We start from the raw sequence: 24,641 nt of genomic DNA on the forward strand, positions 1-24,641 counted from the left end.
GTGTAAAAAAAGGTTAATAAATGACCTAATTATGTCAGCATTTCTATCCCACAGTCCTCATGCCCTGAGATCTCTCACTGATCTCGATAGGAATTTGGCTTGCACAAGAATGGCAAATTTTCAGCTGAGAAAGCTGAATAAATGCAGCACTTATAAACCCAAAACATTGTTACTAAAGAGTCTGGCCTGCTGAATCATCTTCAATGCACTGAAAAGGGCAAAGAACACAAACCTTGGCACCTATCTTGCTGTTTATTTGGAATAATCTTTCAGCAATTTTGATCCAATGGGAATGACAGATTAGTTTTAGAGAGCTAGCCACATACAACCTAACATTTGACCGAAATAAACTGATTGTAATAGGTTTGAAAAGGAACAACCATATGCATCTTATGTACCACTCAAAATCTATAAAACTACTGGGCAAACAGCATAGTGTATACTCATTCTTATACATATTTAAACTTTGTTGAGGTATTTCTTAATTACAGAAAAGCATCCTTAAAAACAATAGGAAAAAACTTTAAAATATGAGTTATATTCTGCACAGATTTTTTGGGGAGAAGGAATTAAATTGTATTGAAAGGTCCAGAATCATTAAAGGAATAACCACTTTTATTAGTATTGACAATATCAGTCTTCCTTGGCTTTTTATTCCTTCAAAGCGTTACAAAAAATGTAAGGCTGTGACTTTATAAAACATAATTTTGCCTCAACTTTGCCCACCGGTGTTGTAAAATAACCTGAAATACTTCTGTCTTTTTCCTAGGGAAAATATTACGCAGTGCCCACCTCTGTAAGGGACTGACTGTGGCCACACAGCTGTCAGATACCCCACTTGCCTCCTCCGTGAAGTGGGACAAGCCATCTCTTGCACAAAGGCAAGATTGTTTTCATGAATGCTAGCTGAGGTCAAGTTTCCTTCATGCAGCAAAATTAAGTATAATTTTTCTGTTTGAATTTTAACATTATCTGATAACTTCTACCTGCAACTAACAGTTATTTGTTTCTCTATAATGAAGATATCTAGACTGTTGTACAAGCTGGATTTCTCACCCATATATACTTTGGGAACAGGAGGAATGTATACACCATATTTAGAGTTTATCCTAGGCAGATACTGTGTTCAAAGTGCAGTTTTCTAATCCTTTTAAATACAATCGGCCTATCTTGATTGTGACACTAATGTTAAATGTAACTGCAGCCATTACCAAGTAGTTTCCATAAGTGGTTTTATTACTGGTTAGATTTTACAAATTCTGGTATTCGAACAGACTTCGACCTTAAAATTCTAAAACAACAAAGCAACCAATGAAAGGCTTAGGACTATTCAAAGTAACAAACTCTTAACATTTTTGCCCTGGTCATAAATATACAGAGAGAAAAAGAGAGAAGTGGACATGGAATCCAAAGTATGTAGATAAAACGGTATATAAGGCACATGGCAGTCTTTGAAAATACAGAAGCTTTAGCCAACTTAAATTAATTGCTGTTTCCCTTGCTCAGTCCACAAAACTGTACAGTTACACAAATGTTGTGTTGCAATAGATCTTCCAAGTTATTCTTTAGTCCATACTCCGTAATACCAGAACACTACATTTCCTTCTGTTTTTTTAGGAGAGATCCTAATTGTGGTTAGTCAGTTGCTCAAAGCCTCTATTAAAATACACTTGGAATTTCAACTAAGAATAATTTCTTTTTTAAAGAAATTATTAAGAAAGAGTCATCAGAAAAGATTTGTAAGAGTTGTCTGTGAAGGACTTCGAGATTCATGAACCTCAAGACTTCCGGGCACTGACGTCAAGACAGATGTCACAGTAGGCATAGTAGGATTAGTCAAGTCCGTTAAAGTAGTGGGAGTGCTGGATGGACTCATGGAGGCATTGGATATTTCTGAGGCAGGACCTGATGGGGTCCCTGCTTGGAGTGTTGAGTCTGAAGTCTTATCCACCCCTGTGTTTTCTTGACGTAAGAGGTTCCGTCTGAATTTGGCTCGAGCATTTTGAAACCAAACCTGAAATAGTTTAATATAACAGGGTAGCATTTAAAGAGCTGCAGTGTTTAAAAAACCAAAAGCATACTCACAAATTCACCAACACTTGAATTGTGGAAGATGTTTTTACTGGTAACATGTTAGAAAAGTAGCCCCAGTCGTGAGACGTGTCCGCTGTACACCTGTAAAGCATTCCTCTCCCCCTCTCCTGCAATCCTGTATAAACAGTCTGCCCGGGACAGGAGTGGACTAAGGGTGGAGGAGGAGAGTCATTCTGTGCAGGCTATGTATAAAGATGCTTCGACATTTGGCAGCCCACATGAATCCTCGATTGCCCTCAATCCCAGAAGTATTTGTCTGGATGAGGCAGACATCGAGCATCTGATGAGTATAAAATAATGAGTTTCAGCACCCTTGTATCTCAAGCCCATCTCCCATCGTAAGCAGCAGGTGACACAGACCACAGCACCCTGCCTTTCTGTGGGCTCTCCCAGGAACTTTCCCATGTCTCACTGTCAGCAGTGCTCTTGCTTTTCTGAAAGGATTGTTCCTCTTTCTTACTCTTCTTTCTCAAATGTTTCAGCTCCCTTTGCCTATGCCACTCTCCTTTTTCAAATGTTTTCAGTACTGGAATGATGTCAGGAAAAGAGGCTTGAATGGTATTAATGACCCACATTGCATTAAAACTGTTATTTCAGTAGAAATTACATCCACTTAGAAACATTTTTCCAAGATTGCTACTTCTTGCATTATTTGATTATCTGAGTGAAGGACAAAAACCATGACTTCATCTGTCTCAGTTAAATTTCAGTATTTAGGTCCAAGTTAATAACGCTCTCCACTGTCTGCAGGATTTGTTTAAAGATAAAATATTTTTCTGACTGATTTGAAAATAGATAAAATAAAAAGTATCTGTGAAACTTGCATGAAACCTAGGTATGGCATATTACTTCGACTGAATTTGAAAATGTCATTAAATACCCTGTGTTCAACCTGATATATGTTGATTCCAGGTAATTTTACTGCTACAAAGTAGCTGAAATTTCACTGTGCTTATTTATCAGAAGGCCTTCTGTCATTGTTACATTCTTTACAATGGACTCAATCCTGATCCTACTGTCCTCATGTTGACCTGCTATAAGGAATAGGACCAAGTCTTTCCATTCCGAATGCAGGAAGCCTCATCATCTCTGTATCTGTCAGAGAAAGGAACTGAGTGAGCGAAAGGATCTGCATAGCCATACAGTATCTCCATCAGATTTCTCCTCTGTGGCCTCTACAGGGAAATTGAGTGCGTGGAGCTCACGAGGCCACACCAACCTGTACAGAAATTCTGACCTCTGAAACAGCATGGCCTCTGCCATCAGATCCGCTTTCAGCCAGACCGCTAACGGAGGAGTGATACTTAAATACCAGCAGTCCTGTAAGGTGTTCCTGTTGCACTCTCAGCTTGCCAGCCGCAGTTAGAACTGATGAATACGTCTCAGCTTTTTTCCTCTGACTGGTTTTCCTCTATGGATGGTCCAGTCCCAAATTCCCCCCATTGAGTACTCTTACTTTTTCTCTGGAAAGCTTTCTCCCCCAGCCAAGGGTCTTTAAGGTGCACACCCTCTCTCTTGCACTCTCCAGGGAGTGCCACGAGGAAATAATCCTCAGGCACAAATTCTAGCAGTGGCCATAGGAGCTGCATTCATGGGCCATGCAAAAATCACATCCCTACAGGTCCCTGTTTCTGAAAGCTTAGTATTTTAAAACAGTTTATGTTGGCATTCCCTTTGTTAAAACACTTAGTTTAAAGGCTATGTATTGGTTTCATATACAACAAGAAAACAAAAATCTTCTCCTGAACTAGCACTGGCAAAAACATACTCATGATTTCATAACACAGTCCATTATAGTGGTAAACCTGTTAAAGGACAGCAATGTGGTCAAAACCAGGCAAAACCAAATGTGGTATTTTTGCCTGGAATGTTCACTGCCAGGGTCCTCTCCTATGACTGTTCATTCAGAGCCATGCAAGAAGGGATGTGCGTAAGTGTGTGCACGGGGTCCTGAGTAAGGCAAGGACCCTCGTGTGCAGGGCATGCAAGTGAAGCACATCAGTTTGCTCTGGTCATTCAAGCTGCAAAGTCTCGAGCCAACTAGTTGGGAATGGTAAAAACCAGCAATTTGAACATTTATGGGATTTTTTACCTTTCAGTACGAGATAATTTCTGTTTATCCCACAAATGTATTTGGGGTTGATTTTTTTAATACACCTTCTAGCAATTGTAAAAAGGATAATACATATGAAGGCAAAATGGAAGTTTAGACTCCGCCGCTGTTGATATGTATGTGTACCGTGGTTACGTAATGATTAGAACAGACTAATCTTGTCCAGTTGCATATACACATACTTCTGCATAATTTCACTTATGTTCATTAAAAATATGCATATACATATATGCAATAGTCCCAAATATGAGTAAAATTTCCATTCCTAGTCACAAAACAATTTTCTTGTTTAAAGTGTGTAAAAGTGTAGAAGGCACCATAACTATTTTGTTTATTTACATTGTTCCTAAGCATCCAACTGCTCCTTAACCTTAACAGCACGAGAGACTCTACAATATTGTTTCTGTTTCTGATTTGAAACATGTCGTATGTAAAGAAAAATGAGTAAGATTATTGGTGTTTATGTATTCTCCTTTATCTTCCATTAAATGTGAAAACCTGTGCTCAGATGTTCTCACCAATGACCGTTCATGCTGCTTGCAAGAGCTGCACGTATAAGATGGATCATTCTCTCTTTAATAGTGGTAATTGATGTTAGACAGAAAATATTACATAAACTTGTAAGTCTTATTTTAAAAAAACAGACATTATATGACTACTTTCACTTCCTTCCTCACTGAGATATTGTTAAGGTTAATCAGCTAATGGTTATAAAGCTTTTTAAAATTGTCCAATAATAAATATTCATCGTATTACTGAAAAGACATCTAAATATTTCTTAACTGAAATTCTGAAAATACCCTGTCTTATGATAGAAAGGGATAACATAATTATTGCAATAGTGATATTCTGGTATGTGCTTAAGATATAAAAGTATTCAGCAAAGACTTCATGTTGAAGAGTAGTGAAGAATTAAAAATATTGTTCACGGAGCTGTAGGAATGCAGGCCTGCTTCTGTACCACCCCGTGCCGTTACTTATAGCTGTGCAAAGTAGCGTGTAAGAGCTGGCAAGTCAGGGTTGCCCAGGCATAATGGCGGTATGCTCACATTGGCAATTCAGGCCCTGCACCTGTAACGGTATTACAGTAAAGTAAAGAAATAATAACCCAAACATACATAACTGAAAGAATTGTTCCAGAAGGACTTATCTCACATCAATTACACAATTAGGAATCTGGTCTTCAGTACTGAGGAATAAACAAAATCATTGGAAAGTATTTAGTGTTTTTCTGTCCAACTGTATCATTGCAAGGCTGAGCTATTTCAAATCAAAGGGGAAAATATGGACCAAAGCTCCCGCTGAAAAATAAAAGCAGCTGCGAGACCCACCACCGACGCAACCACATTCTCCTTAGTGGGGCTGGATGCCTGTAGCTGGGCAACTCCGCAGCTAGGCAAAATAATATTTTCTGTGGTTAAAATATTATACTACCTCTTCAGTGATCTGTGCAGCTAACTCTTTGTCTCCACCAAGTAAAGTAGGAATAAAATAACATCTCCATACGACAGGGAAGTATTGAAAATAAATACACTAAGTATTGTAAAGAATTTGGATACTGCAGTGGATGAAATCATCTAATCACCTTAGATAACTTTATTTTCTTGTTTGTAACACCTCCGTTGTTGCATCTGTTGTATATTTGTTGTATGAATAGCTTGTGCTAGAAACAAATTTTTAAACACAATTTTGCTCATTCACACAGCTACCTGGGGACATTTAGGTTTACTGAATTTTACTAACTAGTAAGTGGAGAAGCAAAAATATAAAAGATGTTGCACCACAAAGCAAACTATGTTCACTCATTGCACACACATTCTGATTACTCTGTTGTTATTAGTAAACTCACAGTTAAAGGAGAGCTGTAGGATATTTTATGAATGGAGGCTCGGTAAAGAGTCTGCTGTATGCTAGCCTAAAGCAAATCTTCACCGAAAGGTAGCACAGGGTACCCACACACGATCGTGAAAATTTTCATGCCTGTTGACTACTGGAAATTGAATTAGCAAACTCCAAATGCATGCACTAATCTTTGTAGGGTTTTCATAGCAACTTTACTGGGGAGCAATTCAAGAAAGAATAAGCAGTGTACAAGACACCCACTGAAAAATGACGCTTTATGTTCCTAAACTGCTTTTGCCATGAATAATCATATTCCAGAATCCTGGGGAGAGGAGAGATACATACCTATAGCTAGCAAGCTGTATCTTCTTTGGGCTATTTACTTCTACCTTCCCTTTCTAAATTCACAAAAAGAAAGATCTATTCCCAAAAGAGGAACATTTATGCCGGTTAGTTCACAATTAGCTGGTCACTTTAATTATGAATGATAACTTACAATGGGCTTATGTGCTCCAGCTGCAGTACAAGAGGTGTATGAATTAAATTGCAAATATAAAGCTAAATTGGAATGAAAATAAATAAAAATAGAGGTTAAAAATATAAATAGGCTTACTGTGATTCTAATGTGGCTAATTACAGAAAATAGTCTGCATTACAAAGCCACTGAAGGAAATGTAGTTTATGAAGCAGTATGTTACATTTCAGTGCCATTCCACTTCTGGACATGTGTAGCTGATGACTAATTGTATATAATGCAAAGACAGAAGTCAGGTCTTCCCAATCCAATATCACAGATCATTAAGAATATGGTCAAATTCTCTGCTCATCTACAAAGTACCCTCGTTACATGTTGTGTGGGACTGTCTATATAGTAAAGGCACTGTAGTTGTTTCTTAAATCACTAGGAACTCTACTATGTGTATTTAGGAAGTACACTGGTTTCAGAACAGGAGAATTTCTCTTGATCTGTTGCCTTGCATTTTCTATGAAAATATATTCTATTAATGCTTTACAAAGAGCCACAATCCTTCATCAGCTGAACTGAGATCTGAACATAACAGAAAATACAACAGCTTACAAACACACCTAATAACAACATAGGGAATGCAGAATTCTTACTACTGGCAGGTATGCATGTATGTCTGGGAGTCCATGCACCTTCGGTGTGTAAGACAGACTAATACTAATGATGCTTGTTTAGATCAATAGTGTCAGTGAATTACTTCACGTTCAATAAATGACACAGACGGAATGCCAACATTTCTGGCACAAAAGCATTGACAAGTGACACTATCTCAGTAACCAACATCATGAAAAGTTTTCCCCAGCAAAGAGCAACCCTAAAACTCATATAAGTGAACTTCAGTGTTTGAAAAATTGCCTCTCTCAGGTTAGAGATAAATGAATTGAGCACAACGGTTCTAAAATCAAAAAAACAAGTTTGTTTTTTCATGGCCCAAATTAATTTTCAAACAAAAAGTCCAAGAGTATGGAGTAGAGAGTGCTCGTAACAGACAGGAAAACTCAAGTGATACTAGACAAAGTATCACTCCGAGCCATTTTCTTGAATTGCCTCCAACAGCATCATCCTCTGGGTGCAATCCTCACCACCAACTATTACCTTCCACCACTCTTCAGCTAAAGGAGCCCAGACATAAAGAAGTATTTAACTGTGAAAGCAAAAGAAGTGAAACACCAATTACCAAAATGATAAAAAAAGTTTAGTGGAATTGTAAGGGTTTGCCACAAAAAAAGAGGAACCACTAAGCACCTTAAAACTGCAAGATGTGATATGTTTAAGATGGAACAGAAGCAATGAAGAAACTGAAAACAGAACTGAACTGTAATGGAGACGCAGAGTCCAATTTTGGAGACAAGGAAATACATTCTGAAAAGGAAGGAAACAGACAAGAACTTGGAAAAAGGATGGAAGGTAAAACCCATTAGGTGCAAAGAGAAGAGAGAGATGGAAGTTAAAGTTGGTGTGGAGTAAGGAGAGAGAACAGAAAGATGATCAAGAGAAAGACAGTTTCTAGACACTGATCTCATTTATTAATGCGCTATGTGAAATTTCTCAGATAATTCAGGTGCGAGTGCACTGTAATGGAAAGAATAGATTCTACTTAAGTGTCTAAACTCTGAGGGTAAATAAAGGAGAAGTGTCAAAATAAGGATAGACAAATGCAGTAAACTATTTTGCCCATGTGCATGGATAAAGGAGAGCTGCTATGAGAGACACTGCATCGAGTGTTAGGATATGCACTAGTTATCTTGGAGGAATCTGTTCCACCACCGCAAATCAGCATCATGAAAACAAAAAAATCCAGCTATGGAGGACGTAGCCAAGAGAAGTAATTACGTACAGTTTTTCATTAGTAGTTTTTACTGGGAAGCCTACAAAACCTTTGTTCCTTCTTCTGTTAGATATTAACACTGCAAGGTCCAGAATCTCTCCAGTGAATTCAGTTTTTTCTCAATATTTTTTGTCTACTGCCCTCCACTTGCCTGTGAATTTGCGAGCACTGTCCACGATGCTTTCCCAGGAGTCTGTCTCTGAGCCCTACCTGTCTCTATGAAGCTCACAAACCATTTTTCTACAATTAAGACCCATTTAAAAATTTCAACAATAGATCCCGGAATGCCATGGCTCCTATATGCCAAAATTTATCTCTAGGTATAGTTATTTGGATAAGTGCCCATTAAAATTGACTTCTTCAATGAGAACTATAAATTAAAATGGAGCTGAATCAACTAATAGTCTCACCTTTGCTTTGCATAATAGTTCAAATGGAGTGTACATTCTTGAAGCAAGAAAAATCCAGCTTTCAGAGAAAAATTACTTTTAAAATGCAGTCTCCTTTCCTTCTAAGCTACTAAACTATGAATATAAAATTAATCTTTGAAAAATTAAATTTATGTCCATTTCAATTATGAAAGAAAAGATATCCTCCTTGTCCTGATAAAATAAATTCAAACTGCTGATTAATTTCTTATAAAGGTAAACATTCACAGTAATTTCTAAATTAAGAGCTCTCTAGTTACAGTGAACACACTAACTAAAATAATTCACTTTTTTTACAACAGATTGGAAGCTAAAACATGCACCCAAATTAACTAACTACAGGAAAACAAGCAGGACCCCAAACCTTCACAACTGTCATTAAAAATTAGAACCCAAGTGATCTGCTTTTGGGAAACTGAAAAGAAATAACTTTTCTCATATTTTCTAGGATTTAACTGAAGTCTCACAGAAGGTATGAACGATTGAGAAAAGCTTGAAAATCAGGAAAATCCATGGCATTTTAAATATAAAATTGGTATTTTATTTACTTTCCAAGACAAAATACTATTCTTACCTGAAGAACTCTTTTGGTCAGGCCAGTTTTCTGAGCTAGCTGTTTCAAGTCCTTGGCATCAGGATTGTGGTTAATAGCAAAGTATGACTTCATTGTCCGCAACTGGTGGTGTTTGAATGATGTCCTCATACGCTTTGTTTTTTGATTGCTGGGGTATTGCTGGTCTCTATCCAGGTGGTCACCATCGTTTTCATTGCAACTTAGAGCTTAAGGCAACAAGAGGAAAAGGCGTGTAAATCTATTGCTCCGTGACCAACATTGTTTGCAGTTCATCTGAGTGCAGCAATTAAAATAACATACCATGGCATGTATTGTACTGGTACAAATCCTACTTGCCTTCCCCTCCATTTCTGCATCTTCTATTTTTCCCTTACAATAACCAGCCTGCAAGGACCCTCACCTGCCTCTTTATGGCTTTTAAAATGTCAGGTCTGTTTCCTTTTTTCTTCCCTCCATCTCCACACAGCCTTTCCTCCACTTTCTGCTTGTAGGACAGTAGCAGTCCTCAACTCTGTAAAGTGTTTTAATGTACTTTGTATCACTATAAATTGCATTGTAACATACAAAGAAAGCTGTACAATATAGTCCACTTAAATCTCGACGGAACAGACCAGTTAAAATTATAATTATTTCCTCCATCAAACTAAATCCTGTAGAGTACAAGAGAGACCATTAAATGAAACACTATAAAAGAAATAAAGTTTGTGGGTACCAGACAGCAAATTATTACTATAATTTGACTAGCTAAAGAAATAAAGCTGTTAATAGAATATATCACCGGCATGACAAATTAAATTTATTTTTAATTATTTATATGTTTATATTTCCTTCTTTTTTAAAGTATTTGCAAATACCAGTTTGAATGATCAATTCGTTGTATTCTTTTGAAATCACTGAATGACACTGATTGATACATTTGCATAAATCAACCGTACAGTCTGTAAAGGAAGTCTGAGTGAGGAACATTATCATAATTATCAAGTAGTATTAAATGTTGAACGCCAAGCAAAATAATCTCATAGAACAAAAATAGTTTTTCATTTATTTGTGCATACAGCAAACCATAGAAAGCCTCTTAAAATAACACTAAGGACTGAGCTTAAATCCACTAAAAAAATAAGGGATATAACTGAAAATTAGCTTCGACAAACTGTAATTAATTTACTTTTTCTGTTCCTATATCTACAACTCCCTTTTAATTTCCCACAAGTTTCATGTTAAACGTAATGAAAAATCACTGCTATCTCTGTTCTATGTTGCATGCAAAAAATGAGAAAAAAAAAAGTATTTTAAAATGTGAATTCTTGGTGAATTTTTAAACACATAAACAGATTTGTTTTCAGTTGTCCATTATTGCTGGTTCATTGCAGTTGAGTACATCTCATAGACATGTATATCTTTATAGTTTTACTTTCAATTCATGCTATCCATCAGAGGTTTTCAGTCCTATTGAAACATACAAATTCTGAAAGGCATGCATTAAACCCAGTTTTAAATATATACATAAAATGCACATACACATACGTAAAAATGCATACAGACTCTATAAAGAGCTGTTTTGCAGCATGTACTGCTTTGCAAACTTCAGCTTTTCAAAAACTTCTAAAAAGATATGGCACAATATAGAGCAAGGCCTGCAAAAATTCAGTTTTAAGACCAAAAGCATGTTTGTTTAACAGATACATAGAAAGTGTCCAAAGCCTCAAACTTTTCTGTGTGTTTCTGTACTCCTATAATTTAAAAAACAGCTTAAAAAAATTGTGCTGTATAAATAAATGTGTATGTATGTGTGCGTGTGTGCGTGCATGTGCGTACATTTGTATAAATCCTTTCCAGACCTAAGTATCTTGTGCCAAATTCTAGCAATAAGCAGCATTTCTGCTTGTTTTCCTGTGTCATGGAAAGACTAGAAGCACCTGAATTTAAAAGGTATAAGATGCATAAAAGGAGATAGTAAAAATGCAGTATTAATGGAGCTGGATGGAATGTAGCAAAATCTTTTTTCTGTTTTAAGAACTGAGATCTAGTTGCCAAACTGGGGTCACCCCATATGCTCCAGTCCATAGCTACAATTCCTGATGTAAAGAATACTGAGATGAATAACTGAAACTATATTGCTCATAGCAAATTCTATTATGGAAATGTAAACCAAGCAGTACTTGGTCTTAAAACATACTCACAGAATTTTAGGTATTAGTAATGGAAAAGACCTCATGTGTTATCTTAAATGCTTTCAAACCATCCCAGAAATAACCAGGCAGAGACTTAGGAGCAAATGCATCCAAATATCTGTCTGAAGGACTGAGGTCTGTTCATGTTAATATGCAACAAAACAAAGCCTAGGGCTGCAAGTAGTTGGATTTTAACCTGTTCCACAGTGAATGAGATACATTCAGGATCCAAGGCAATAAAAGTGATTCTAAATCCTCCAAGAATGGATTGAGGGTATCAGCTTTTCATCAAGCCTGACTGGACAATGAACAATTTACTCTTCAAATTTCTCACAATTTTACCTCCTCATCTACTAAATAAAAATAATATTAAAATGATGGTAAGTATGTACCATCTGAGACTGGCTAACTATTGTCCTTTTCTATGAAGAAAGTTATAGAACAGATTTTGAAAGTGCACGAGGGTGTCTGCTGTTTGTTGTCTTGCGCAAGTGGTTTGGGTACCCCCAGGCATCACCCGATATGACATAAGTATTCCTAGTTAGTGCCAATTCCCCTCTCGTATTTGGTTGTGGTACTTGGCACCATCTTCAAAAGTCTATTATATTAGGTCTAATATTATATGCATCTCTCACAGAATCTGAAATGTCTATGGGCGTTGCAGACACAGAGATACGCAACAGGCCAAGGGTGTAAGCATGTGGAGATTTTAAGAGCTGAGGAGTTTCTGCAAAAGGCATCATGGTGTAAGACTGTACATGCTCCTCACGCAACCCTCTGTTTTCCCTGTTACTTTGTGGTGTCCCTGTGTATCTCCCAAAGGAATTGTTGAACTATCCCTAACGTAAGATTTCCATTCAATTGCAGTATGTAGGGCTCCTGCTGGGAGTTGAGAAATACGATTGATAAAATTCCAGTCGAATAGAGGAGTCTTAAATTAACTAATGTTTCATTCCTATTTGTGATAAAACAAATTCTGAAGTGGTGCCAAGTCACTTTTTTGACCCTACAACATTTCTACATCTCTTGTGCCTTTCCTGCAGTCCCCACATCCAGGCCATTGCCCTCCTGTCCTTCGGCTGGTCTCACCAGCGGCCAGCTCCTACAGCCTCCTCCATTTAGCACCATGATACAAGTGTCCATTTGGCCACAAGATGGTGATGTCCACGGAGAGCATCACTAGAAACAGATTAAAACATTGTATTTTGATATTGGTGACCAAAATATCCTCTGCAGAATAATGCATAACATCCCTAAAAACAGCAACATGAGTGTGAAGCAGGACGTGCTGTTATCTTTGTAACAAACACTATTTGAAGAAGAAAACTTGGGAGCACTGTTTCACGCTCAGATTACCAGATCCCTGCACATGTCAGGATTGGGGCAAAGCATGTGCTCAGCAGTCAGTAGGTTGCTGAGTACATGGCACATGAAGAAGACGGAAAAGAGAATTTCCTTTGGGGGAACTTTTGTTCTTAGTAGCTTGTGTTTGACATGTTAAATTACCCAAAAAGAAAGCAAACTAATCCTGATTCTGAAAGAATGATGAAACAAGAGACACATTTGGTCCATGCATCAGCTCCCCATATTCAGCGGCTCAGGAACATACACCCCTTTCCTTCTGTAATAAGAGTCAAGGGAGTGTTTTAACCTTCTGCTGCCTGGAGAGGGAACTTGTGATTAACTAGACTAGGCAGGGGTGCAGCCTTATTCGTTGTTTGGCAGGAGTGTCTAAAGGACTTGGTGGCACCCATGCCCTCCAAGGGGACAAAAGTGAGACAGAGCCCTCTGAATGGTACTTGGGACAGGAACAGAGATAGTCTTTCTCCCTGGTGGGAGGAGAAGACACTTGGAGAAGACGGACTCCTGAACTCTTTACCACAACTGGGATTAAAAGGGGTGATGCTGTGGCACTCAGAGCAGGCAAGGTAACCTTCACTGCATCTGAGGCTCTTTGGCAGCATTGAAAAGAGGGGACCCCCTCTGAGCCTTCGGAGCAATGGACACAGAAAGCGCTGCCTCAACCTTGAAATTTCGAGAGATGTTTCTAGGAAGAGGGAAATAAAGCCTGTCTTAAGGAACGACTATCTCCAGGCTGAGCATCGCAAGGCCACGAGAGAGAGCTGGGATTAGAAACTCTTTCCTTTGGCCTTCCTCAGCCGCCTCGGACAAAAGGGCTGCGTGTCCCGCTGCCTCCCGGGGCTGCCCAAGGGACGGGCCGCTCCCCCTGCGGCCGCGGTCCCTCTGGGGGCAGAGAGCGGCCCGGGCCGGGAGAACAAAAGGTCCGGAGAGGGCCCGCGCAGGGCCGCCGCCGGGCACCGGGCGGCGCGGGAGGAGCCAGCCGCGGAGGGTTTTTCCCCTCAATTAAGCCAATTGAATGGCGCTGAATAGCCGGTGCGAGTGCGCGGTAATTCCCTGAGCGCCGCGATTAACCCGGGCAGCCCCGGCCGAGCCGGGCTCCTCGCTGCCCGCCAGGCCGGCTGCAGGGCCGGGGGAAGGGGCTGGCTCCGCTCCGCTCCCCGTGGGGCTCGCCCCGCCGCGCTCTTCCCGAGGGACCGCGGCAGCCTCCCTGGGGGGAGAGAGAGGGAGCGCTGCCAGGGCCCCGCTCGCCCTTCGGAGAGACAGCAGTGCCGGCTCCCTGCCCCGACCCCAACCCCTCCGCCTGCCCCAGCCCCAACCCCTACCCCTGCCTCCCGGGGAGGGGCCAGATGCACCGCGCCCGGGGGAGCCCGAAAGGTGACCGCGTCCGAGGGGGGGGAGAGGAGGAGTGGGGGAAGGAGGGAACTCTTATTTTTCTGAGGAAATCGTTGCGAGACATCAGTTTTTAAGCTGCGACTCCTGTTTGCTCGCTCTGCAACTGTAGTCTCAGGAAAGCTTATTCTGAGCTTTTAGTCCCCGGGGGAAACGAGGAGATAAAGAGAAATTCGCTCTTCAAAACTTTCCAGGCCTTTCCCATTTTTGTCAGGGGAAAAATCTTGTGCCAAAGCCCTTTCGGAGGGTCAGCTCCAAACGGCCCCGAGGCCCACCCGTGGCGAGGGAGCGGGGCCAGCGCCTCAGCACCCTCCCGTCCCCCGGCAAAGAGCCGCCCCCACAGCCACCAACCCCCGGTCCCCCATCCGCCGAGGATGTGTATCCAGCCTAGACATTTAGTCACCTTCTTACTGAAACATAAGGTACCGTCCTGCTAGTAAAGTCAGGAAATATTTCTTAATATCTTCAATGTTTGCACAGATTATGGGTATTTTATCAGTTTGTCGTGCCCCAAGTCCACGTAGTACCTCTGTAATTTTCGAGGATATTTTAGTGTCTTCATATTAAAGACAGACTAGATACAAATGAATAAAATATAGCAGGATGTGGGAGGTTTGGGGTCTAATTCATAAAGGGAGCATTCAGAATTCTTTACAGGTGCTTCTGTGTTCAGCAAGCTTTCAGCCATTGATTTACTGACCTAAAAAAACCCATCAAACTTCATTCCAACAAGTGAAAGAAGAAATTATGATCACAGGAACACACTTTAAAAAAAAAAGAAAAGAAGAAAGAAAGAAAAAGAAATCTTTTTGAAGTTTCAGCATCCTTCTAAGCTATTTTCCACTTGTCAGGCTCTATCCACATCTAAAACCCATCATCCCCGTGCAAACTGAGTCTCATTTAAGTAGGAAAAAAAAGTCAGTCCAATTCGTGTTGCAGATGAATATTTGCTGCAATTTATGAAGTAATTCCAGTGTGAACTCTGCCTAAGTTTACCGGTCCCCCTTTTCCCACCACCTCTGGATGTAGATTTATTTACACAAAGTATTCTACACAAATTACCAGCAACAGATCCCCTCAGAGGACAATATTGTGCATTTCTAGTGCATTTCTGAGAAGGAAATGACAAGTTCCATTAAAAATAAAAAGAAAAACTGTCACACTTTTAAACGGTTTCCCTTTAAAAGGCACAAAATCGAAGGTTTTGCAATAATTTACTAGTCTGTGAAATTTTACATCAACGGGCAACCTGGTCTGATTTCCAAGATCAATGGTACTTAATGTCCTATAAATTAGTCGATTATTGGTTTAGTAAATAGTTAAGTAGATAAATAGTTTAAGCAAAGAAGCCAATGGTTCCTCAAGGAAGATCTCTCAAGCTTCAGTTGCAGGCTCTAAACAAAAATTAAAAGACCAAAACTCGGAGGGCAATTATTTGGAAAACGAATTTTAAAAAATACAGTTAAAGACGGTTTATTTAGGAAGTCAGGGAGCAGTAAGACTTTCTCAGGCTGTGCTCCCATTCAGGACAGATGCCGCTGGTTCGGTTTACAGGTCCTTTGAATCTGAACATCTGCCCTGCACAGGGAGACAGTGGAAGGAGAATTAAAATCTAATCCCTCCGAAAAGGAGACTTTCTAAACGGGAAAGATGCATATTTTATGTATGTTTTAAAGCTCAACTGTTACTCGCAAGAACACTACACACTCATCAACCTTCACCACTGGGACTACTACTGACTTTTGCACTATTTCCAAATTATTCAGCAATTAGTTAAACCAATAATAGCTGGCAATTTTGCTCCCGAGGTGCGTTTGTCCGTTAGAGATGCGCCTTTTCTCCCTGCCATTTTCAGTGCAAACTCCAGTTCGTCGCTATTGTTACTCTGTCTTTAAGCGCAGAACACCCGCAGCCCGGCGTGGTTGCCTCCCCCTCACCCGAAGCCCTCGGTACTGGAAGATCACCAGTACATCCGAGACCCCCATCACCACTACACTTCCCCTCGTCTCCCCCACACACCTTCCTATCCCCCCCCCCCCGCCCCTTTCTCTCTCTGCACAAGGCAGAACGGCGGGAGCAAAGCGCAGCCCGGAGCTGTGAGTCCGGGGCAGTCGGGGAGCGCGGAGGTGCGGCTCGAAACAAACCGCAGCAAACTTGGCCTTTACCTAACGCCCTCTCCGGGAAAAAAAAAAATGTTAAAGGCAAATCTACGCCCAATGGGACATGTCTGAACTTCGTAGATTAAAAAAGAAAACACGCTCGAAAGAGTGGATAAGTGCAGACAATACTGAAGCAGCACAACGAAAGAGGCAAACGAGTTTCGTCTCCAGGGTCTAACGGGACGGCTGAGCGCACAGCTTAGGGAAACTCGGGTCTGAAGTAAACCCCACCTCCGCCTCGAATTCTTCTAATAAAATCAAGATCTAAGAATTTTCTTTTGTCCAAACGCTTTTTTTCCTGTTGCATACACGCAGTAGTGCTGGAAGACCCAGTGATCACAGCCGCTCTGGTGGGCAGTTACATGGATGAAGAAGAGCGAGGGGAAGGGGGGAAGCGGGGAAGGGGGGAAGCAGGGATGGGGGGGGGGCGGGGGGGGGGGGGGGGCAGGAGACTGCTCGAATTCCTTTGCCCGCAAAATTGCAGTGCTGTTGTGGTCGTGGCGAGGTTAAACGAGGAAACACATCAGAAAGTTTGCAGCTCGATGCAGAGAGCCTGGGAGACAGTGTTTCTGCACAGACTGCAGGCTTGTGGCTGCTGCCAGGTTTGCGCCCTTTCTTCTTGCTGCTGCTCTCAGTTAAGAGGCAGGGGCTGTGACTCGGGACAGCGAGGGTTTGGAAAGGGGATGCTGTGAGTTTCCCGGCTCTTCTCTGAGTCATATCTGACGAACCAAACTCCAGCCGAACTTGTCATTGTACGAGCAGACTAGAGGCTGCCTGCAGACACCTGCTGCCTGCAGCCCCTGCCCGGGCTCTGCGGGCACCCGCGGCCAACAGCCCTGCAGCCCCATCCACCTCCCGCTGCAGGTCCTTGGGAAATAGCCACTTTCTTACTTCCTCCCTCTCTCCTTCCTTCCAAAACTCTGGGGGGCAAGAGCTCAGGACAAGGGCAGAATAATTCACCCATCAGCAGCCTTTGAGTGTAGCTACTAAAGAAAATTCACAGCTCTCTGAAGTGCTAACTTACAACCTCTGGTTTCCAGATTTTATTTCAGGCTACACTCCCCCTTCTCCCCCTCCTTAACCAGATGACCTTGCTTCAAAACATTTTATTTCCAGCTGAAGTGAAAAATGCTAACATATTAGCTTCTGTAATTGCAGTTTGACAGCACTTGATCTCAATAATTATGCTGCAGCTAAACTATTATTAACGGTTTAAGCTAAAATAAACGGAAATCCCCCTTTGGAAGTGAACAGAAACAAACCGTTTGAATCGTTCTGGGGGAAGATGGGGGTCTCTTACCTGCGTTGTAGGCTGCCAGATCTGCCCCGGGCCCTGGACTCTTCCTTTTCCTGGGTCTCCCCTTCTGGACAGTCCCCACGCCGTTGTAATAAGGCAGTCCCAAAGTATTGGCAGAGCCCGCTCCCAATGCCGGGCCCTTCCCAGCGGCTACATCCGAGTGATTGAAATGCACCTGGTACTCCCCCTGGATGAGAGTCTCGAAATGGAGGCGGCAGTACACCAGATTGTCCTTCATGCCAAAATGATCGCCGGTGGTCAGCATCTTGTTGCATGTGGTGCAAGTGAAGCAATTTAAGTGATATACCAAATCCCTGGCCCTCATAACCATCTCGGAGGCAGAAATCCCCAGGTGACATCTCGCACATCTCTGCACCGAAAACCTCCTGCAAAACAGAACGGCCAGAGGAGACGGTGAGAGGCGCATCCCCCCCACCCCCTTCGTCGGGTCCGCTCGGAGGGCGGCAGAGGGAGAGGGGCTACGGGGCCCGGGGCCGCCGCCTCAGCCCGGGCAGCGGCACAAGGCCGGGACGTTTGCGGAGCGGCTTTCCCTCGCGGGCGCCTCAGCCGGGCGGGCACCGGGAGCCCGGGGGGGGGCTCCGTCCCGTTTCCCACCTCGCAGTGCAGGGCCTGCCCCGCCAGCTCCCACCAGGAAAACGTACTGACCCCCGCCCCACAAACTTCCCTGCGCCCCCGGGGCAGGAGGAAGCTCCGGACACGGCCCGGGCCCGCGCAGGAGGCACCGCCGCTGGGCGAGGACCAGCCCCGCTGCCGGCTGGGCTGACAGCGTGCCCGGGGCTCAGCCCCATCCCCTCACCCCTGCAAAGGGACGCGGGCGGGGAAAGGAAGCCCTTCCCAAGGGTTGGGGTGCCGCTCCGTGCCGTGCTCTGCCCTGCGTGTTCAGGGCAGCAAACGCGCCTGATTCCCCTTGGCCGTTTCGTTTCCCTTCGCAGCCCAAGAAGCCTGGGGAGGGGCCGCCTGCTTGAAGCCCCCAGTACCCGCAAGCAGAGCTGTGCCTGGGCCGTGCCCCCCTCCCGAGAACACGGGACTCATCCCCACCGTGAGTCTCCCTCTCCAGTAGGAGGTTTTAGGAGCCCACAGCCTGCACCACAGGGACCGCGTGCCCACGGATCCCCTACGCAGTCTCTTCAGGACTGGGTTTGCTCGGCGTGGGGGGCCGCCAAGCAGGTCCCCCCTCCCAGGCTGAGGGTAGGCTGTACCTGTAGTAATCTTCCTTGCAGTAAATGCTGCCGTCCTTGCTGAAGCAGGTGAGCTCGGACTCCAGGTTGAGTTTACATTCACAGCACTTCAGGCAGCGCATGTGCCACTGTTTATCCACAGCCAGGAGGTAATAACGGTCGGAGATTTTCCCCCCGCAGCCAGCGCACAGGGCAGCCCGGTCACTGCTGATGGAAGGCATGGTCTGCTGGGGGAAAACAATTACAGACCGTTAGCGAGAGGGAGAAACTCTTGTGCACTGCTGGGCTCCCCCCTCCCCCTGCCCGGCCGGGGCCGGGCTTCTCTCCCTTGCAGGGGCTTGGCAGAGGAGAGGGGGCTCCGCGCCGGGCCGCCCCGACCTGCCTACTGCGCCCGGGAACGCAGGTCCCCAGGGTCCCGCGGCATCCCACCTTCCCGGGAGGAGCGGGGAAGGAAGGCGAGACAAAAAGAAAAACACGCTGGGTTTTACGGAAGGCGTCCGGATGAGACACAGGATTATTTTTTTTGGTGGATTTTCCAGTCCCAGAAAAATAAAAGATGCTGTTCAATAAACAAGCGCAATAATCACAGAGTAGGGCAAATCGCACATAGATATTTTTGGAATGCATTATTATGGATATACTGAGAATGTCTGCATAGTTGATGCTCTGTGAGTGCGTGTATGTGGAGCGTGTCTGTGTGTGTATTTTCCTAGCTATAAAATTCCGAGTGAATTACGATCAAACCCCCTAGTAGTCACAGTGCTACAGACACAGCTCTCTCTGCAAGCTGGTTCCAAACAACATGTATCCAAATCTGATGTGACCCAAAGCACTAAAGGGATCAGTAAATAAAATTGCGGAGGAGACGAACATTACTAAATCCGAGGTGCAAAATGTTTTATCAGGAAAACGAAATAGTGGGAAACGTGTAGGAAAGAAAGTGGGGAAAAAACAACAGAGCACTTTAGATTATGCTGGGATAAACTTGGAAGCAATAAAACTAAATGTAACCCCTATATAATTTAATAGTTTAGTGTCAAATCGCAATCCAAACGACACCCTGCAAAAAACAAATACATACATATTCTGTCAACTTCTACCAAAAAAGAGAGAAAAATATCGGAAACCGTTTAAGCACGCTTATTTATTTTAGCCGGCACCTTAAAACAGGAATCAAGAGAGGAGGCTCAGAGAGGAGCAGTGTTTATGGCAGACCTTGCAATGCGCTGCTGTCCACTTAATTCCAAACTTACTACTATCCACTTTGCACAAAAGCACACTCAGATTTGTTCTTGTGCAAGAGAACCCGAAACGGTTTTTTACAGATGTGACAAACACGCAGTTTGTTTTGGTTCGGGTGGGGGAGAAGTTGTTTGTTTACTTTTACCTCCTCTAGAGCCTTAAGTCCTTGCGCAAAGCCAAAAGACAAGACAGCTAATAGGGAGGAATCGACAGAAACTGAAGCTATTTTTTCAGCATGTGCTACACTGATTACTTTCATCCAATGCTTGCAGAGATCACAAAATCCCATCGCTCCGAGCACTACTGTTTGCACTACACCATTCCCACTATCACAACTATACATAAATAAAATTATGACATTACATTGGTATGTTAGCCACACAAATCCACTGATATAACTTATTTCTTTAAGGCATTAACTGACCTATGATTAGGGATCGGTTTATAACCAAAGTAGTTTCTTGTAAATCCACTTTAAATGAAATACAATTTTTCAGCTTTGCTTTTCCGGTAGCAAAAATATTCTGGGATCCAGAAATGGGATTTAAGGATCCTGTATTCTATCCCACTATTTATTATATACACGTGTATGCATATACAATATATATAGATATATAAAGGCATCATGCCACAATATTTATTCCAGGAAAGATCATTTAATATTGTTTAATTGTACGGAGAAATACTAACTTTTCCAAAGAAAACCAAAACCGTTTAATTAGAAATCACGTTCCACCCTTATAGTATAAAGGCTGTTTTTCAGCCAGTATTTCAGGATTAAATACTCTCACTGTCACCTTTAAGTAAATTTCTACATAGCATTAAGAGAAATAACACATACTGATGAAGTTTTAAAACCCGAGAACAGATATCTATCTTGCACATGCCCGTATCAGCCTACAAGACAGCTTTTAACCAAAATACGGGATAATTTCACTTCAGAATTAAATTTCTTAACAAAAAAAAATAGTATACATAAAATGTTGAATCAGTTAACACTTCAGAAATCTCTTCTGCTTTGCTAGCTTAATCCTGGTTAGAAGGATGCATCTTTTTTATTATCTAAATACATTAATATACAAGTACTATGCATAATCAGACAGAAGATAAAAAGTGGTAAAGTTATAAGAATTTGCATCCATCCGTCTCCCTGAAACATATCTTCTAGTTCTGTTTGCCATGTTCGCAAACCCAGTCTTCATACATACTACTATTATTTCAAAAAAATATTATTTAAAGGTACTTGAGTTTGGATTTTTTTCTTTATAAATGCTATAAAGACTACCTCAGTGTAGACATCCTACCTGAAAAATAACACAGAATTGGATTCTTTGGTGTGTTTCCATTCTGCAGGGAAAAAAAAAATCGCTGTGCCAAAATGTTATCTGTATAAAAGCATACTTTGCCTCTTCCTAAAAACTTTGGAAGGCCGGACAGGCTGGGGGAAGGGAAGGAGTTCTTGGACGCTACCAAAAGGCTGGTCTATCTTTCTGTTTTCTCGCAAGAGCAGTACCGTTCATTTCACCCAAGCGTTACTATTACTATGCATATTATTAATAATTAACAGTTTCATGCCTTTCCCCACGGTTTTATTTAATCTTTTGGGGTACCTTTATGCTTAATTTTCTTCCGATTTAGCATTCTGCACACGTTTCCCCCCGATCTGTTATTTTAAGGGAAAAGCTGTATCTTTGAGGGGTTTATTATGTTTAGGGGGTTGAATGACTCTCCCATTCCTTCACCTCCTACCGTTTCGGTCTCTCCCCTGTCTATAGCCGAGCTGATGGCCGGTGCTTCGCTTTTGGTTCTCCGATCCATCTCGTCGATGACCCCGTGCATCTCCGAGCCGGAGAGACTGTGGAAAAGCATCGCTGAGGAAGCAGAGGAGGAGGCCCCGAGTTGCTGCTGCTGCTGACAGTTGTCGGGGTCCCTGCAGGAGCCCAGAACTTGCATTAACCGGAGCCCTCCCCCATGCATCTAGCACGGCCGCCCCGTCTCTCCTTGGGCTCCGGGCTTTTCACCCCGGCAAAGATCTCCGGAGTGCAGCGCAGGCACTGATCCGAGGTTTCAAGGGGATTGGGTGCAGAAAAGGCGAGCGAAGGGGATGAGGGAGAGGGGGTAACTGGTGGTGTAAGCTTCGGGGCTTGGATCTAGTCTGTTGCGTGGCCCCGGCACATCCCTCTAGGAGGCTTCTTCAGTGCAGGGCTCATTGCCCCAGGTGCAGTCCCAGGCTTTATGCTCTGGCCCAGCTGGCAGAAGGCTGGGCAGGTTTAGGGTTGGGAGGGATTAATAAATAATAGAAATACAAAAAAATTAAGCTATCTTCGGTGAGAAATAAATAATAAAAAAAAAAATAACGACAAGCCCCCTACATCGTACTGTGCGAAATTTAGAGGAGGAGAGCAAGGGAGAGGGAGGCTGCAGCAGGCGGAGAGCAGGCTGGTGCCGCAAGGAGGATGGGGCGGATGCCCACTGTACGCACTCACAGTCCAGAGGGCTGGCAGCGGCGGCAGCTCTGGGGCAAAGTTTGCTCCTTCCCCCGCTCCTCCCCCAGCCCGCTGGAGCTCATTGGGAAAAGAAAAAGCCAAGGGGAAGGAGGAAGAGTTGGATGGGCACCAGATGGGACGGGCACTCGGCGGCCCCCCTCTCTCCTTAAAGCGGCGCGGCCCAGGGGCCCGGTGCGGCTGCTTGCAAGGCGGCCGCGCCGCAGGGGGGGGAGCGGAGCGGCGGAGCCGGAGCCGCCGCCCGCCGCGGTGCCTGCGAGCGGCGCGTCTGCAGCCCGGGCGCCGCGCGAGGCTCCGCGCCTTTTCTACAGCCCCTCTGACATCATGTCCTGCCCCGCCGCCATTGGCTGCTTCCGCGCCCGGGCCCGCCGGCATGTGCTCGGGGCTGGGAGGCGCGGAGGGGCGCGGGGCCGCGGCCCGCCCTGCCCGCTCACCCCTGCGGCCGCGCAGCGCGCCCGGCCGGGCCCGGCCCCGGGCGTCTGGGGCCCCGCCACGTCCTGTTGCCCGCCTCAGCGCGGGCGCTCCGTGGCCTCGGGAGCGTCTGAGGCGGACACTGAAGGCCGGAGCGGGACCGGCGGCCGCAGCCGCTCGGAGCTTTGCGTTGGCCGCCTGGTGACGGTCAGCGCCGGGCCGGGCCGTGGAGCAACAAAGAACGCTTCCAGCGCGGGAGAGGTGGGGGGGTCAAAAGTTTGTTTACACTCCGAAATCATGATACTCCAAACACCTACTACTAACTGAATGCACCCAACAACACTCATGATGAAAAACAGTCACCGTCAGATATAGTAATTCGTGTCATTCAAGTTTGTGAAGCCTTCCACTGACCATGGCCTCTCACTGCTGATTTCCAAACAGACTGTAAGAAAACCAGGCTGGGAAGGTCTCCTCTGAACTTGAGGAGAAGCTTCAGGAAGTGTCCAGAAAAGACAAAGAGTACATAGGGAAGCTGTTCGTGATGTCTAAATATTTATCCAGAAGGTGGGTAGTAAGGAAGGACTAATTAGTATTAAAGATGTCAAATATCACACTTCTAATTATATTAGAAAAGGTAGCACAATGGAAAGTAAATCTGAACGCACATCTGAGATCATGAGACTCGCTGCTTAATCCATGACTGCAAATTATTACATCACTTAGCATATTACTGTTAGGTGTTTTCTGTCATACTGATTTGCCTCTTACAGGTGTAGTACAGTTAAGACTACCTTTGCTAAAATTGGAATGCCTCCGTTTATAGTCAAACTTTGCAGGGTTTATGTGTTCCGTTCTTACAATAATCTAGGCTTTTTATCATCTTTCTGTTGGAATTGCTCTGAGTAGTTAAATACATTTGCATGTCACAGAGGAGAACAAAGTGTCTCTTGCAGAAATGTATATGAAATAGCCACAAGACCCCTCAAGAAAACATACAGAATGCAAGTTAATTTGGCATCTGTGGGAACTATCCAAAGACTATCCTAAAATCAGACCCTGGAAACAATGGAAGTTCATGTTTTGCTTCAGATTAGAATTCTGCAATAGAATTAGTGGAGCTGTCTAGTATTTATCTTGATAAAATAATCTTTCCCTTCCTCCGTTTGCAAGGCATTTCAAAGACTGCCCGTGATGGGAAATTTGCCTCCAATGACAGAGATGTGGAATATTGCTTACTGGACACCATGTACATCATTGTGGAACACCATTGTGTTGTCTTTACTTAAGCAATTTGCTGTATATATCCTTACCTACAGCTGCATACTGTACTGTTCTTAGATGTTTTAATACCTGTTTAATTCCCTATCACATAATTGTTTACATACATTTTGGAGTTAAAAAGGTCATGGATTCATACAGTCTGTCTGACATTGCTAATTATCAAAAAGATTTTATATATTTAACAGAATTAAAATGCAACATTTTATGTAATGGTATTG

General features: G+C 43.3%; 1 protein-coding gene across 3 annotated transcripts; it reads right to left on the minus strand.

Moving 5' to 3' along the window:
* Positions 1 to 62: 62 nt before the first annotated feature.
* LHX2 (LIM homeobox 2) lies at positions 63 to 22,846 on the minus strand. Of its 3 annotated transcripts, none has more exons than XM_054848929.1 (5): positions 21,974 to 22,846; positions 19,004 to 19,206; positions 17,787 to 18,169; positions 9,406 to 9,611; positions 63 to 2,014 (listed from the first exon to the last, which is right to left on the minus strand). In XM_054848929.1, the coding sequence occupies exons 1-5, from the start codon at positions 22,199 to 22,201 to the stop codon at positions 1,727 to 1,729; spliced, it is 1,308 nt and encodes a 435-aa protein (XP_054704904.1). In that variant the 5' UTR covers positions 22,202 to 22,846; the 3' UTR covers positions 63 to 1,726. The 3 variants fall into 3 exon arrangements, with proteins under 3 accessions (XP_054704904.1, XP_054704903.1, XP_054704905.1); XM_054848928.1 differs by having other exon boundaries at positions 19,004 to 19,209; XM_054848930.1 differs by lacking the exon at positions 63 to 2,014 and adding an exon at positions 2,153 to 2,374 and having other exon boundaries at positions 19,004 to 19,209.
* Positions 22,847 to 24,641: the final 1,795 nt, after the last annotated feature.

The sequence above is a fragment of the Grus americana genome, chromosome 20 (assembly GCF_028858705.1).
Source record: "Grus americana isolate bGruAme1 chromosome 20, bGruAme1.mat, whole genome shotgun sequence".
Lineage (NCBI taxonomy): Eukaryota > Metazoa > Chordata > Aves > Gruiformes > Gruidae > Grus > Grus americana.